The 12891-nt window shown below is 40.9% G+C and overlaps 1 protein-coding gene across 3 annotated transcripts; it reads left to right on the top strand.

Moving 5' to 3' along the window:
• Window positions 1-342: 342 nt before the first annotated feature.
• Window positions 343-12133, top strand: si:ch211-155e24.3 (C2H2-type zinc finger protein). 3 transcript variants are annotated; one of them, XM_017495419.3, is made up of 5 exons: window positions 343-718; window positions 2847-2986; window positions 3195-3279; window positions 3484-9669; window positions 11088-12133. In XM_017495419.3, the coding sequence occupies exons 1-4, from the start codon at window positions 505-507 to the stop codon at window positions 4533-4535; spliced, it is 1491 nt and encodes a 496-aa protein (XP_017350908.1). In that variant the 5' UTR covers window positions 343-504; the 3' UTR covers window positions 4536-9669; window positions 11088-12133. The 3 variants fall into 3 exon arrangements, with proteins under 3 accessions (XP_017350908.1, XP_053529612.1, XP_017350907.1); XM_053673637.1 differs by having other exon boundaries at window positions 3478-9669; window positions 11091-12133; XM_017495418.3 differs by having other exon boundaries at window positions 3478-9669.
• The last annotated feature ends 758 nt before the right edge of the window (window positions 12134-12891 follow it).

Here is a 12891-nt window from a genome sequence, read left to right as displayed (position 1 = left end):
ATGGACAAAAATAATGTTTAAAGGTTTTTGGAAGTCAGGCCTGCTGGTTCATAATGTAGTTGGTCTGAGGAATCAAACTACAGACATTTAAGATGAGTCTAAAACACAACTATGGCTTTCCACACAAACATATTCAGGCTAATGGCTATGACTGTTTAAATGAATGAAGATGAACGTTCTTTATTTATTTCGCTATTTCGCTATTTTGATTATTTTGAGTGTTACTGTTATCATGTACAGTCTTAAATGCGTCTATAACACGTTATAACACTCCAGTTAGGGACTTATAAATAGCACCAGTGCTTTGCGATAAAAGTTCAATGTTTACGGCAGTGACGTAAGGACACAACCGGAAGTAAAATTCTGCGTATGTTTAAAGCGAGCATTCACAGGCGTGTATAGTGACATGTTACAGTTTATTTCGCAAAAGGAGTGTTTTATAAAGTGGACATATCGACACGTAACTGCGTACAGAGATTCGGAGGCACGTTAGAAAAGCCCAAAATGGCTCAGTACACTTTCCAAGACCAGTTGTTGTCCGTCATGGAGATTCTGGCCAAAGCAGCCACGGAGGAAATTAACCGGCGTGTGGCCGACAGCTGTGCGGTTATCCGCATCGAGCTCTCCCGCAGTCAGAGGGACATCGACAGCCTGAAAAGGAAATGCCAGGTGATGGAGAATGAATTGAAGAAGGTACGCGGAAGAGGGAGGAGGAAAGGTACTAAACAATTCCTCTCGTTCACAAATAAGTTCGATCATTCTTGCGGAAAACATCTTTTGTGTCTGTGTAATGAATATTAATGTTACAGATTTAATGGGAAACTCCACCGTGAATCACGTTACATATATTGCAGAGGTCTAGGTTTACATATATACATAGGTATAAGTTTACACATGACTTTCAAAATCTGTAAAATGCTAATAATTTACAAAAACAAAGAGGGATCATAAAAATTGCATTTTGGTTGTAGTAAATAAACTACTGAACAGGATTATCTCTGTAAATTGTTATTATTTTGTCTTCTGGGAAACATGTAAATATCTTATGTAGTTTCTGAATGGCAGTACTAACAACAACAACAACAACAAAGATATCTCTTAATGTATCGTGTTGCCTTTTTGAGCATCAGTGAATGTATTGTTTTGTATAGTTATAGTTGTGTACAATTCCCTCAATTGTGAAAAGAGGGATCTTAATAACATACAGTGCTGTGAAAAAGTATTTGCCCCATTCTGATTTCTTCTGTTTTTGTGTATATCTCATACTAAATTGATTCAGAAATTAAAAGAAAAGCTAAGAAAGCCCCCATCCCCCAGTTCCTAAGTCCCCAAGTCTATGAAACTGCATTCATAACGGGGTTCCGCTGGACTAGACACAACCAGGCCTGATTACTGCAAACCCTGTTCAATCAAATTAACACTTAAATAGAACTTTTTCAACAGCATGAAGTTGTTTAAAAGGTCTTACCCAGTAATACTATGCCAAATTCCAGAAATGATGAGGTGATTGAAATTCATCAGGAAGGGTTACAAAGTTATTTCAAAGGTTCTGGTACTCCAAAGAACCACAATGAAAGCCAATATCTCCAAATGGAAAAACTCGGCACGGTAGCGAACCTTCCCAGAAATGGCTGACCTTCCCAAATTCCTCTAAGAGCACAGTGACGACTCATCCAGCAAGTCACAAAAGAGCCAAGGACAACATCAAGGATAACACTGGGCAAAAATGGCAACCATGGCAAGGTGAAAACAACTTCTAACCCAGAAGAACATTAAGGCTCATCTGAATTTTGCCAAAACACACCTTGATGATCCTCAGAGCTTTTGTGAGAATGTTCTGTGGACTGATGAGTCGAATTTAGAACTGTTTGGAAGACAGGGGTCCTGTTACATCTGGCATAAACCAAACACAGAATTCCACAAAAAGAACATTATACCTACAGTCAAGCATAGTGGTGGGAGTGTGATGTTGTGGGGATGTTTTGCTGCTTCAGGGCCTGGACAACTTGCAGTAATTGAGGGAAACATGAATTCTGTTCTCTACCAGAAAATCCTAAAGGAGAATGTCCGGTCTTCAGTCCGTAAGTTGAAACTTAAGTGCAACTGGATCATGCAGCAAGACAATAATCCAAACATAAGAGTCCACTTCTGAATGACTTTGAAAAAAATTAAATTAAAGTTTTGGAGTAGTGTAGTCAGAGTCCTGACTTGAACCCAATTGAGATGCTGTGGCAGAACCTTAAATGGGCAGTTTATGCTTGAAAGCCCTCCAGTGTGGCTGAACTAAAGCAGTTCTTCAAAGAATAGTGAGTCAAAATTCCACCACATTGCTGTGAAAGACTGATCTCCAGTTATCAGAAGCGTTTGCTGCAAAAGGTGGCACAACCAGATTTTAAGTTTAAGGGGGCAATTAGTTTTTCACATGGGTGATAGGTGTTGGAAAACTTTTTTTTTGCTTCAATAAAAAGACTAATAATAAAAACTGTATTGCGTGTTTACTCCGGTTGCCTTTGTTTTATGCTGCATTTCATTTGAAGATCTTAAACTATTTAGTATGAGAGATACTCAAAAGCAGAAGAAATCAGGATGGGGCAACCGTAAACCAAAGTGAAAACAGCACAGCTTGTATAAACTGAAAAAGTCATTTCAGATTTTAATCATAAACAAAATCTTTCTCACAACTGAACATCATATGTTGATTATAAATATTGCTATGTAAGCCATTCAGAGTAGATTTTTCCTTTAATACCACACAATTAACAATGGTATATTTGACCTAATTCATTTACCTGAATTACTGTAAAGTTAGTTGAAATATATGTTTTTCTTTTTCTTTTTATATTCAGTGTTCATCTGCAGCTCCTCTGAGAAGATTCCTTTTCAGAGTGCTTGTGCCCAAGACTCTGGTGTAAATGCATGCAGTGCTGAACAGCCTGTTCCACCAATACAGGAGGATCCTGAAGGGTCTACACAGCAGATCCGTCAGGTCTGAAAAACACCTTTGCTGTTTTGGGGATGATTTAAACCCAATATGTTTATTACTATGAATGTCTGCACTAGCTTAACATCAATGAGATAGTCTTCATGTCTGGTTGTGACACGGTTATGACATGATGATACTAATTATTTGTTGTAGCTCTTGTAGCCCAGGTGAGGGTATATGTTCATGAAACAGTTTTTGCTCTTTATTGTAGACTATCCAGATACTGGAGGACAGATCTGCGGCAACAGCCATTAAAGAGGAGGGAAATGAAAATGATCCATGGAGTAGCGGAGAGGGTAAGAGAATAGGAAAATACACTGCTTTATACACACAATGACCAATTTAATAGTAGATTCTAAGATACTGTCTGAAAAATTGAGTTAAAATCCCAGAGCATTTTTGAGCAAGGCCGCTCACCTGCAACTGTTCAGCTGTATGATTACCTTGGATTCTGCCTCATTTGTAATGTAATATAAATAATGTGTCTCTTTAAGCTGCAGGGCAGTTTCCTTATGGGTGTCATGGCAATAAGCCACACAACACAGCTCAGGAGATAAGTGAAGAACAAAACCGATTTAGTGAAGAGATGGCGAGACAGAGGACGCACCTCACGCACATCGGTTCTCCGGTTACGAGCAACGAGGAGCCTCCAAGCAGTCTAAGACTTCAGGTAAAAAGTGAAAAGGAGGAAGCGGAAGAGAAGGAAGTAGCAGAAGTCATCGTGGTGGAAGGCTCTGAGCAAAGGAGAGACGATACTAATCACCCAGAGTTTGCTTATAACAACAAGAGTAATGAGGCAGAAAGAGCAGACAAGTCCTTCACATCCACTCAACTCTCATGTGACCTTTCAGTCTTCTCTCAGCCTGTGGAAGTGGCCATGGAACAATCCGGAAACGATGCCAAAACTATACAGAATGACCAGATAGAGATGTATGGTATCGGACAGGTCAGTGTCCATGAGCAACCACAACCAACCTGGTGCAGAGACAGAGCACACGAGGCAGAACATATGGTACAAAGACAGAGGCATGATGGCTTAAGCGCACACCAGCAGCACAGGACTTTATCCAGACCCAGTGAGGCCGAAGTCGGAGCCGGCATGGCTTCCCAGACCGGATCTAACATACCCCACCAGGCGTTTTTGGGACGTGGCCGTGGCGGACTCAGACGTTTCCGCACTCAGTGGGTAACAAGTGTGGACGGAGAGCGCCGCTTCAGATGCTCATTCTGTGAGCGGACTTTTGTGCGTTTTGGCCAGCTCAAGGAGCACATGCGCAGCCACACTGGCGAGAGGCCGTATACGTGCAGCCAGTGCGGCCGCAGCTTCACCAAACAAGGCAATCTGATCCGGCACGCCGTAGTGCACAGCGGAGAGAAGCCATACCAGTGCAGCCTGTGTGGGAAATGCTTCACTCAGCGCTCCAGCTTAAAGTCCCATCAGAAAACACACATGCCAGACAGAGACACTGTTCTGCAAGGATTAGCTGTACGTCAGCTAGTCAGAGAGCAGCACGACAGCCTGGCTGTCACACAAACCAGGGGTTTTGTATAGCAACAACCCAGCATCGATTTCATTATAACTTGTATGGGCATGTTATAAGCAGTTACACAGTAGCATTCCTTGACACTTCACAATACATAGCTGCCTAAAGAAGCTGTATGTTTGGCCAGTGTTTACATTCCCTAGAAACGTTCTTTCCTTTTCAGAAGGCAGCATAATGACAGATGTCTTCTAAAATTCTTTATTTTGGTCAGATATGAAGGAATATCATGTGCTGTTCTCGGAGGAGGACCTACTGTTCATGAACAAGAGTTCTATTGAAAGTTTGGAAAGTATGACCGATAGCTACCCTAACAAAAAACACTAGCTAGCTAATGTAATGTGTCTTAACAGGTCATGTAGGTCAGAGTTTGTAGGTTGTGCCACAATGTGGCATTAAGCTTTCAACTTCTTTTAAGCACCAGACTCCAATACATTCCCAGTCCATTAAAGATTGTGGTCTTTTTCACCAGACTTGGCATGCTATGAGCGGTGCATGTCAATTGAGTTCTGTTATTACGACATTCCATTTGGGTCACACTTGGATTTCAAGCTAGGCTTGGCTCTTAATCTAGACAGTGCACAGCTACATTTCAGCCTGTAGTTCTCCTGCAGCAGTGCGCTCTGTCACATCAAATAATAATTTGAAGTAGCCAACATCCCAAAGCATAGTCTTCTAGAAATGATCTTGCCTCTTGTCAGACACTGTGTATTATTTTGTGGTGCAAAAACAACAATAGGTATGATATTGTGAAACATGTTTTTCGTTACACCACTAGAGACAATGATGCAAAAATATTGCATCTCAGGATCTGTGCACACTTTCTCACTCTGCCCGTCACACATATTGGCTGTATATCAGTTGTGCTTGTCATAGTGTATTGATTCAACACAATGTCATGAAATCATTTGGATGGGTCTCCAACACTGTCACCAATGGTGATCCATTTCCACCACATACGGTGTACCATTTCCTGACGGTTAGTGCACCCCTGTCTCCTGTCCTCTCATGACCTTCAAATGCAAGTGTTCTGGTTTGCATTGTTTAAAAGGTTGGGAACCTCTGACGAACCTCTGATTTAACTGGTCAGGTAGAGTTGCTTACCTAGTAGAAGTGTAGTGCAGTATTATTTATTTTATTATCATTTTTTTTATTATTATCATTTTTTTTTTTAGCAGGTTGATGATTCTCCACAAGGGGGTTCTCTCAAATAGCTGATTTATTGTTACAAGAACCAGCAGGTTCTGACAAAAATGCATATATACAGTGTGTCCCAGTAGTCTCCATACATAGAGGAAATTAACATTTTGTAGCACAATGTCTTCCAAAATTTTTCATACTTAGTTAAATAGCCTTTACGAATGCCTTGGACAAAAGATGAACGTATTGAAATTATTCTCATGGCTGGATCGTTAAGCTGTTGCGAGGTTGCGATGGACTTTAACAGGAAACAGGGCGAGCACATCACACACGACACTGTTGCCAAACTTATTAACAAATTCAAAAAGACGAAAGGTTGCAGACCAACCATGAAGTGTACGTCCATGAACATCCACTGATAAAGGCACAAACAATGTGGCGCTAGTTGTGTCATGGTTCTCTCGTGAATGCGTGTCGGAGATCTATGCAGAAGTGAAAATATTTTGTGAATGAAGACTTCATTGTAGTTGTTTTGTGCACACCAAGCATTCGTATCACTTCATAAAATTGGGATTAAACCACGAGTCACACGGATTACTTTTTTACGATGCCTTTATGACCGTTTTGGAGCTTGAAAGGTTTGGTTTCTAGACTGTATTAGGAGGGACAGAAATTTCCCAGGTTTAATTAAAAATGTCTTCATTTGTGTTCTGTAGATGTACGAAAGTCTAATAGGTTTGGAACGACATGAGCTTGAGTAATTGATAAAAAAAATTTCATTTTTGGGTGAACTGTCCCTTTAAGTCATTTTGGTAAGGACATAGTAAATGTTAAACATTTTTGTTAATAAAAAGAAAACAGTGGACTTGAGGAAATGAAGTGCACAAGTACACAAGTGTGAAGGATTTGAGCTTAGTGATATTAAATATGATAACTTTCATTATTTTAAAGGAACATTAAAACAGGTGATGATCCCCTGCATAATAGCACGTTTGCCTCACACCTCCAGAGTCGGGGGTTTGAGTCCCGCCGTGGCCCTGTGTGTGTGGAGTGTGCATGTTCTCCCCGTGCTGCGGGGGTTTCCTCTGGGTACTCCGGTTTCCTCCACCAGTCCAAAGTCATGCATGGTAGGCTGATTGGCGTGTCCAACGTGTCCGTAGTGTATGAATGGGTGTGTGAATGTTTGTGATTGTGCCCTGGGATGGATTGGCACCCTGTCCAGGGTGTACCCCGCCTTGTGCCCGATGCTCCCTGGGATAGGCTCCAGGTTTCCCCATGACCCTGAGAAGGATAAGCGGTATAGAAGATGGATGGATGGATGGATGGATGGATGGATCCCCTGCATAATTTGAGAAAAACTTATCTGTATGTGTTTTGTTAGAAGACACATTTGTTTTTATTGAAGATCACTGTTGCTTAGTGGTTAGCATGTTTGCCTCACACTTTGGAGATTCTAATCCCGCGTCCACCCTGTGTGCACAGTGTTTGCATGTTCTCCTTCTGTTTCAGGGGTTTCCTCAGGTTACTCTGGTTTCCTCCCCCAGTCCACAGACATGTGTTGTAGGCTGATTGGCATGTCCAAATTGTCTGTAAAGTGTGAATGAATGTGTGTGTGAGATTGTGCCCTGCAATGGGTTGGCACACCGTCCAGGGTGTACCCTGCCTTGTGCCACAAGTTTTCTGGGATAGGCTCCAGGCTCCCTGCGACCCTGTTTAGGATAAGCGGTTTGGAAGATGGATGGATATTGCGCAACTATAATTAATAGGCAACAACTTCTCAGTGCTAGTACAGTATGAAATTGTAATAAATAAATAAATAAACGATTATATCGACTTTATTATTATTGTGACGTTATAATATAATGAGTACTACTGATGATTTTAAAAAATCTTTTTAGAGCATCTGTTCCTTTCATGGTTTGATTGCAGTATGTGTGTAGCTTCTCTGCTAATAAACTTCTTTATGCTGTTCCTCACACCAACAATAAATCACATTAACACATGATCAGTTTTCTGACACGAACCAGGAAATTAGAACATTTCAAACAACGGTGGAATTCAGTGTTGGATTTTGTAATGCATGGTAGGCTGTGATCCAACATTTGCACATGCAGTTAAAAAAATGCAACCTCAATGTTAAAGTGAAATTAGCACATTCATTTTAAACTTTGAGTTTTGTTTTTCTTTTTCTGTTTTCTTTTATTCCTCATCGTATTATTTGAAAAAATGACGACACAGCTTTCATAGTCCTGTCTCAGTGTTCTCTATACAAACACCTATGCATAACAAGATCTCTGATAAGAGATGACTGATGTCCACGTGACATGAAATAAAAATTATGAATTATTTATTTTCATAGCGGTAAGTTATTCTTAAGAAGGTGCCAGGCTAGTCTAATGGTAAATAAATGTTATACACTACATTGGTATCTGGCTGTAAAACGAAGAAAACTGACTGCTGTAGGTGAGTGATGTAATGTTATCTTTGGCCACATTCACAATACAAGTTTAATTGTTCAGTTCAGATTTTTTTCAACTTTTATGCCCTTAGGTCAATAATAGGTCAGCTGTATCTGTTATTTGAACAGAACACTGTTCTCATTGCACTGAAACAACCCACATTATCACAAATTTCAAAGTTGTGTAGGTGTTCTGTGAATTTCTGGGCCATGTGAAAATGTCACTGTGAGAGGACCTTTGCTTCTTTTGAAAAAGCTTTTCAGTGCAGGGCCACTTGCATCGTGAACAGCAACAAAAAACTGAATTTTTGTTGTAGTGATGAACTGAACAAACAAGTACCACAACATTCTTTGGTTTGGAAGTTGACCTTATGACTTACCATAAGTGTGTAAAGCCTCGCTGAGTTTTGACAAATCAGTGATCACCATTGTTCCTAACGACCAATCACTGATCATCAAAGTTCCCAATGAGTAGTCACTGACCACCATTGTTTCCAAATGACCAATCACTGATCATTATTTCCCAATGACCAAACATTAATCATTGTTCCTAACAACCATTCACTGATCACCATTGTTTCCCAAAGACCAATCACTTTTCACCATTGTTCCCAATGACCAAACACTGATTATCATTGTTTCTCAATGGCCAATCACTGATCCGCATTGTTCCCCATGACCAGTCACTGTTCACCACTGTTTCTCAAGGAGCAATCACTGATCAGAATTGTTTCCCAATGACCAATCACTGATCACCATAGTTCCCAATGACCAAACACTTCTTATTATAAGAAATAAGTATGAATATAATTTTCTATTCTGAAAAGTTTTATTCTTCATGTAACACATCCAGCGACCATGCGTTAGCTGCATTAACTGCTACTTTCCCGTGAAGACTTGGGCCACAGACACAGCATTTGCACAGGGCCCAGAAATTCATCAAATATTTTGCTCATAATTCAAGAAAAGCCGTTTCACACTGATCACACATTAATGTTTGCATTATTTCTTTTAATGTGTACTGTTTTATATGTTGTGCTTTCATTTAGTCTGTATTCCATAATTATCCCATCTATTCCCGTATTTACGGTAAGCAATAGACAAACCGGAAGTAGACGCGCTTGCTGCTGTAGAGATTCTGGGAAGATAGCTATAATAACAATAAAGTGAGTGTTTATATTATTATTAATAATAATAATATTAATATATCAGCAGAAAAGGTCGAGACTGAAGTTCGGGTGTATGAGGGGCTGATTTATCGAAGAGGACGATGCTCTCGGAGGACACGGCGACCAGCGGCAGCGTTTCTTTCCACAGTAGGCTGGCCTCGGTCATGGCCGTGGTGGCTCAGTCGGCTGTGGCTGAAATCAGCAAACTGTACGATGACGGGCTGCTGGTGCTGCGTCTGGAGGTCTGCCGCAAAGACTCTGAAATCGAGACGCTGAAGATTAAACTACAGACGGTTGAAAACGAGCTGCGGCTTCTGAAAGACTGTCAGCGCCCAGAGACCACCAAACTGCTTCCTGCTGCCTGCTCACACAGACAAGGTAAACCTGAACCTCTCTACAGCCCGGGAATATTATAGTTTATCATATAGAACATATAACAGTTTTCCTTCTCGATTTGCCACGGGAACACAATACTAATAATTGATCATTGTAACACAAAGTTTCTGGAAACAGTGCAAGGCACACCGATACCGAAATGGATTTGAAGACAATAAAGCAGGAGATCAATAAATAGGGGGATGGGGGGCAAATTAGGAAATGAAAACTTGAAAGTGGAATCATTTAGAATAACCTGTTTGCAGTACTCCTTTTCATATAATCAAGAGATTATATGTGGTTTTCAATGTGTGGGCTGCAGCCCCCTTCGGGGCCACAAGGGGGCGGCCGGGGGGCCTCAACAGTTTGGTGTGAGAAATAAATTCTCACTCTCAGACAACCACACACACAATCAATTCGTATTGTAATGTGATGTAAAGATGTAAGATGTAATTATTAATAAAAAAAAAAAAGGGGGGGTGGGGATATATTCAGAAGTCTGTATTTTTAATGTTTTAAAGACATCTTGCAAAAGGGGGGCCTCAGTCAAACGTTAATGCCATTTGGGGGGCCTTTCCCTGGAAAAGTTTGGGAACCCCTGCTGTATGGGATGGCAATTTCTCGCTCCCTCTCTCTCTCTCTCTCTCACTCACTTTTGGGAGGAGGGAGGAAACCCTCAGTTACACAGTGAGCACATGTGAGCTGGGGCTTAGTGGTTAGCACATTTGCCTCACACCTCCAGGGTTGGGGGTTTGAATCCTGCCACTCCCTTGTGTGTGAAGTCTGCGTGTTGTCCCTTGGCTTCCTCCTTCCCCAATCCAAAGACATGAGATGGACAGATTGGCCATAATGTGTGAACGTGTCCTGCGATGGGTTTGCACCCCGTCCAGGATGTCCGCCACCCTGTTCCCAGAGTTCCACTGGATAGGCTTCAGTTTTCCCACAACCTTGTGTAGAAATGAGCAGTATGGAAAATAGATGGATGAATTGACCAGTGGCTGTGGAGTCTAGTACTTCAATTTGATTTTGAGGGGGGGAAATGCGGTGTGTTTATTTATTTTTACAATACTTAAATATGACTACAATAGTAGAATTTATGAAAGAGTCATCATGGATCTGTTAAAAACAGAGGGGGAAGAGTTAGAAACAGAAAGAATGTACATACAAACAAGGACAGGGACCAAGATTTGGCTCTCTGACCTCAGTAATGACTCTCCTGAGTTTCCTCCACAGAGCATGGGTTTTCTCTGGGATCTCTGGTTTTCTCCCATCGTGCAAAAACATGCCACAGGAGAATTGTGTATGCTAAATTGACATAGCATTAGACCAATTTCCCAAAGTAGAATGTCTTTGCTGATTCAGTCTCAAATAAGGAGATGCAAAAACAGTTTTCTTCATCTTTCTCTTCTCTTCACACTCAGCAGACCTTGTAGAATGCACAGAGAGGACAAATCAGCATCTTTCTTGGAAACATCAACCTGCTACTGATGTGTGCGATGGTAAGGAAAACGATCATGCAGGTGAAATGAACTACAAATCCTCAGAAGAAATAAATTTGCAGGACACTCTCACAAAGGAAACCACACTCACCTCTACAGAGCCACAACCTTCCACAGAGGATCTGAACCAGCCAGCATTCTGCGAGGAAGAGAGTGGAGCAGAGTTTTTGAAAGAAACAGAACAGGGGATACAGACAGTTATTTTAGATGAGAGCATTGAGTGTGTGGTGATCGAGGACAGAAAAACACAGCCTTGGTCATCCACGGAGAACGGCGTGGAACATGCAGAGGACCCTGACTGCTCTATTGTAACTGAACAAGACGGACATCCGCAGATCTCCTCCGTGTGGAGTGTCAGTTCTAGTACATCCAGTCCTGTTGGTGATATGATTATGACAAACAGAGTCACTGTAGAAGAAATGAGACAGCACATGATGCCACAGCAGCCCAGGAGTGCAGGAGGATCAACAGACCTAAACCCATCACGACAGGTAAAACACAGAGCAAATGCAGCAGTCCAGCCCAGGCTCTTACTTCCTTCAAAAACTCATGAACGGGTCACGCTCTTAAGCAGTAGCATAAGCCCGAAGAACAGAGGAACTGTCACAGTAAATGACATTGCTATAGCCAGGTTACCTCAGAGGAGAAGGCCAGTCAGAGAGAAATGGTTCATGTGTTCGTTCTGTGGGAAAAGCTTTGACCGTATCAGCCACCTTCAGATGCACCACAGAATTCACACCGGAGAGAAACCATTCCACTGCGGCATGTGCGGGAAGAGTTTCTCTCAGCAAAGCAACTTACGCACACACCAGAAAACACACACAGATCTCAGGACACAAAGCAAAACATTTTGAAAATAAGACTAGAACATGTGTGTCAGTAAAAACTAATTCTAGCACGTAAACCAACACCTAGCTATCTTGGTTTTGTTCATTTTATTTTTTACAATAAACAAAAAGTTGCCAATACTTCTGTTACTGTCTTTACAAAATGCACAGTAGAATACAGAAAAAAATACACAAAAGTCACGAAAAGGTATACATTGCTCAATGGGTAAGTCTCGCCATATTTACATGAAAATCTTTTGCAATTATAGCATGGTGTATGGCACTGGTGAACTTTGAAGCAAAATATTTATAAGGCATCCAGAGAGCAGCCAGGTGCTAAATTAGGTTCCATGCACCCTCATTTGATGATGAAAACTGCAGATATTCAGTAATATGTATGCAGTAATTCAGTGTTGAAAGGTAATGAAAATCAGAATACACTGAGGTAATTAATATGGAGAAAAATACCTCTGAAAACACAAGTTGTTAAAGCCACAAAAGCTAACCATATTAGCTCCAAATTTTAAAGTCACTTGTGTAACAGGTTCTTCAGTGTGGTGTAAATGGTTTTTTAGCATGTGAATAAACATCACTTAAACCCCTGCTTCCTTCAGGCTCTCCCTCTATCAGAGTAGCTCTGTTCCACTACATGATGTAGCCTGTGCTGGAGATAATATACAGTTAGGTCCATAAGTATTCATACAGTTTTCATATTTTTGCTTCTGTACACCACCACAATAGATTTTAAATGAATCAATCAAGATGTGATTGAAATATAGACTTTCAGCTTAAATTAAAGGGGTTTAACAGATATATTGTATTAACCATTTAGGAATTACAACCTTTTTTTTTTTTTAAACAGAGTTTTACAAACTAAAAAAAAATATATATCTTTTACA

This window comes from Ictalurus punctatus, chromosome 20 (genome assembly GCF_001660625.3).
Source record: "Ictalurus punctatus breed USDA103 chromosome 20, Coco_2.0, whole genome shotgun sequence".
In the NCBI taxonomy this organism is placed as follows: domain Eukaryota; kingdom Metazoa; phylum Chordata; class Actinopteri; order Siluriformes; family Ictaluridae; genus Ictalurus; species Ictalurus punctatus.
This window is presented reverse-complemented; position numbering and strand designations above follow the sequence as displayed.